At 46.1% G+C, this 3,890-nt stretch overlaps 1 protein-coding gene across 1 annotated transcript; it reads left to right on the top strand.

Annotated features, from left to right (window-relative positions):
* Positions 1-1,424: 1,424 nt before the first annotated feature.
* LOC104079635 (LIM/homeobox protein Lhx3) lies at positions 1,425-1,859 on the top strand (the record flags this gene model as incomplete). Its single annotated transcript, XM_009581723.1, has 1 exon — positions 1,425-1,859. A coding segment is annotated over one exon (435 nt), but the record flags the coding sequence as incomplete, so codon positions are not given.
* Between the last annotated feature and the right edge of the window lie 2,031 nt (positions 1,860-3,890).

The raw sequence follows: 3,890 nt of genomic DNA, 5'->3' as shown, positions 1-3,890 counted from the left end.
GCTGTGCCAGGTCCGAACGGGAGCAGGGGGACCCCCCGGGCAGGGCTGCGGGTGTTAGAGCCGCTGCTCATATGCAGCCTCTTCGAGGGACCCTTGGAAATACGAAAAACAGAGTGTCCAGAGTCACTGAACGTTTCTGTGGGAAAAGTATGTAGAATGGTTTTGTCATCCTATTTAGGGGAGGTTTTGTTTGCGCAGTTACTAATGAGGACTGCACTCCCAGCTCTGTGGGTGGTGTTAGCTCGCCACTGTGCTGTAAAAGGGAGATTGCTGCGTGTTAGGAGGTTTCTGCATGGAGGGTCCCATTTTTGGAGCAGAGATTTCTGTTGATGAACCCAGGGACATAGCTACGCTAGCTCTTGCCCTGTGTAGCCTCATGCCGCGCTCTCCAGACCCAGGGAGAGCAGGAGCAGGATACGGCCCTGTGCCGGGTTGGGGGGATTGGTGCCTGCAGCGCTGCTGGGGGGCACGTTCTGTACGGCCCCAGCTCCAGCCCAGAGCTGCCCCGGGGCCAAATGGTCTCTGCCGACGTTTGGTCTGTGCTACCGCAGTGCCCAAACGTGTGTGTATCGTTTTTAGGAATACAGGAGAGAAGCTGAAATGGAAATCTCTGTGTACATATTTACACAGACATACGTCTATAATGCACGTCTGCTTATACACACAGAGCTTTGCATCTCAGCTTCTCTCCCGTGTTCCTAAAAACTATTTGATTTTCAAGTCTGTTTATACACACTGTGCATCAGAGTCATTAAATATGAATATACTATAAATAATAACTAAAAAATGTTGCACAATTATTGATAGCTTGATGCCACAAACAGGTTTGTATCCTAGGCAACGGAGCAGCTCTCACTGTCCGTAAAGCCCCTAACAAATGCAAGCAATTCTTACTGGTAACTTAAAAAATATTGCCCGTTTTTCAGAAGTGTTTTTAAGTCGTACAGGTACATTTCATTAGCCTGTTCCTGAGCAGACAAATACTGCTGAGATCTAATATTTTTTTTCTGAGCAATGGACAGTTTTTCTTGCATTGGTGAGTGTTCGGGTAGCTCCTAAAAATGATATCAAAATTCAAGATAAACCTCAAAGCCAAATAGAAATGCAGAACAAAAGTGGAAATACATTTAACTCACATTCCCCTTTAAAGGATTATTTTAAAATCACAGTCTTGTATTTTAATACGTACTTTTCGTGCATATTTTTAAAATCCAAAATGTATTAGATGTTTGTACTCAGAAAAAATAATAATCCTGTGGTCTTCTATGAAGATCCGTCAACAAGGACGGGAATAATAAGGAATTACAAGTGGCAAGTGCGCGGCTGCTCAGCTCCCATCCATCTAATCTATTTATACCCAGAGCTTGCAGGAGTTCCCGTGCGACCGCTGCCAGCCGTAACCATTGCTCTCCCAGTAAAACCAGTCCATTTCCCTTTCAGATGAGCCCTCTATGTCTGAAATGAGCCATTCCAATGGGATTTACAGCAATCTCAATGAAGCGTCCCCTGCTCTGGGGAGACAGGCTGGGACCAACGGGAGCTTTGCTCTGGATCACAGCGGCATCCCAGCTCAGGACCAGTACCACGACCTGCGATCCAACAGCCCCTACGGGATACCCCAGTCACCAGCTTCCTTGCAAGCACTGCCAGGCCACCAGCCTTTAATCTCCAGCTTGGTTTACCCAGACAACGGCTTGGGCATCATGGGACAAAGCGGACAAGGGGTGCCCCAGTCCATGAGGGTCCTGGCCGGGAACGGACCCAGCTCCGACCTCTCCACCGGCAGCAGTGGGGGATACCCGGATTTCCCTGCCAGCCCGGCCTCTTGGCTGGATGAAGTCGACCACGCTCAGTTTTGATACAGGGTCCACCACCGTGCAGCGGGAAGGGAAAGGACTCGGTGCTGTTAAACGTCATCTACTCTTGGAAACGAAGGAGGGAGAAACTGTGGCTGCTCAGCAGGGCAGCAACGCGGGACGACATGGAGGGAGCAGACGTGCTTTCGGAGGGCGACCCAGCGGTGGGTGAGCAGAGGACGGTGGGCAAAGGCACCGCAGTGATTACCATCCAGAGCGTCCAAACGAAACTGGTTATTGTGTCTTTACTAAACACCAAGACTTGTGCTTTACAGATTTGATATAAGGTATTTTGCTTTCTGTTGTCAGTGCATTCTCCAAAGCAAGGACTTGCTTCATCACCCATCCACACCGAAAGCTTTTTAAGAGAAAATAAAGTCCTCATCCACGGTAAAAGGTGTGACAATGTCTATATTTCTATAGGAGAAATGTTAATAGTGAATCACTTCAGAAATCCATGGTAGAAAACTTCCCTGTTCTTCCAGCAGATTTTTTAAAAAGTGCACCGATGCGGTATGTTTTGTTTTATTTTGAATTTACATTAACTTTTCTAAAATGAAATGCTCTCTAATATGCCAATCATTTATCAACAACCCTTTTCCTTTGTAACATGAAAATCATATGTTAATTCTGCTTCTCATATTTTTAATTTGTAGATTGCTAGTTTTATTCTTCCATATAAGCATTAAACCGTGAATAGATGTATTTATTACCAAATAACTACACTTTTATCATGAGGTCAAGAGGTGATTTTTCTTGACCTGGGAACACTAGCGGCTCTGGGTTGTGAATCTTACGCTTTTCTTTCAAATTCCTTTGCAACGGTTTTACTGCAAAGTGTCTCAAAAATCACCCTGATGTCTTGTTGCCAAATACCTTCTCGGGGGTCTCTCAGCATGGGGGTTCGGCTGGTTTAGTTCAAGCCGTTCTCCCGGCACCGCTGGGAGCGTGTCGGAGCGAGCAGACGTTTTCCTCGTGACCCTTCTCTGTTTCAGGCATTTGTGTATTTACGCAGATATAATGCGAGCTGATTGTGAGGAAAGGCAAGACAATATGTATATCGTTATCTGTAAAAATTATCGAATTAACTGTAGATTATGTGAATGTCCAGTGTCTTTTATTTATATTCTCGCTTTCTCTCTGATGATCAAATACTTCAAGATTACAAATAAATTTGTCAGCTAAGCTTTAAATAGTCTTTTGCTAAATTCACATCAAAAGCATCGATATAGGTAAATACAATACCTGAAACTAAAAGGAAAAGCCCCCAAAACTGAATGCCACGATTCAACAAAGTGTTGAAATACACTCTTCCCTTTAAATACAGGAGCAACCTCAGTGATGTAAAAATGCTTTGATAAGCTGAAATAAAAAATGACAGTTTTGGAGGCTGGCAACCCTTGGGAGACCCGGGCAATATTGCTCTATGCATGCACAGGCTTTGATCGCAGTCAAGCTATTATTGACGGGTCATGGTTATTTTTCAGCATTCATTGCAAAGGTAGAAATATGTAAAGCAGAAATGTGTGCTGACAAAGCAATAGAAAATAGCAGAGTCTGATATTGTCTGTCTGTGGACAGAAAGTTGCGCACGTGAAACACTGGAAGTCAGATATTGGAATATTTCAAAGAGAAATCAGAAAGAAAAGAAAAAAAACATAAGGAATTAAGCTCGACCAAACATGTGCAGCCCATGTGTGCGTACACACACGCGAGAGGTGCGTCCACACGCATATCTTCATATACAAATGTCTGTAGTTGCACTCCTCGAAGCAGAGTGAAGCCCTTTGCTGAAGTCTCTGATTAAGAATCAGCTGGGAAACGCTCCTTAAAGCCCGGGGGCCGCGAGCCTCTCGCTCCCCTGGGAAGCCGGGGAATGTTGGTACCGGGGTGTGCGGGTATTGAGCACCCTGGAGTGCGTGAGTTTGAGACCAGCAGCACCCTTCGGCAGGGAGGCAGCGCCGGGGTCGGGGGTGCCGCTGGAGCCGGCCCCGCGGGCGATGCTCCGGCAGACGCCGTCCTGCCCGTCGCAGG

The sequence above is a fragment of the Fulmarus glacialis genome, unplaced genomic scaffold (assembly GCF_000690835.1).
Source record: "Fulmarus glacialis isolate BGI_N327 unplaced genomic scaffold, ASM69083v1 Scaffold37517, whole genome shotgun sequence".
NCBI classification, from domain to species: Eukaryota; Metazoa; Chordata; class Aves; order Procellariiformes; family Procellariidae; genus Fulmarus; species Fulmarus glacialis.
Note: the sequence above shows the minus strand (reverse complement) of the source record. Positions and strands in the feature narration are given on the sequence as shown.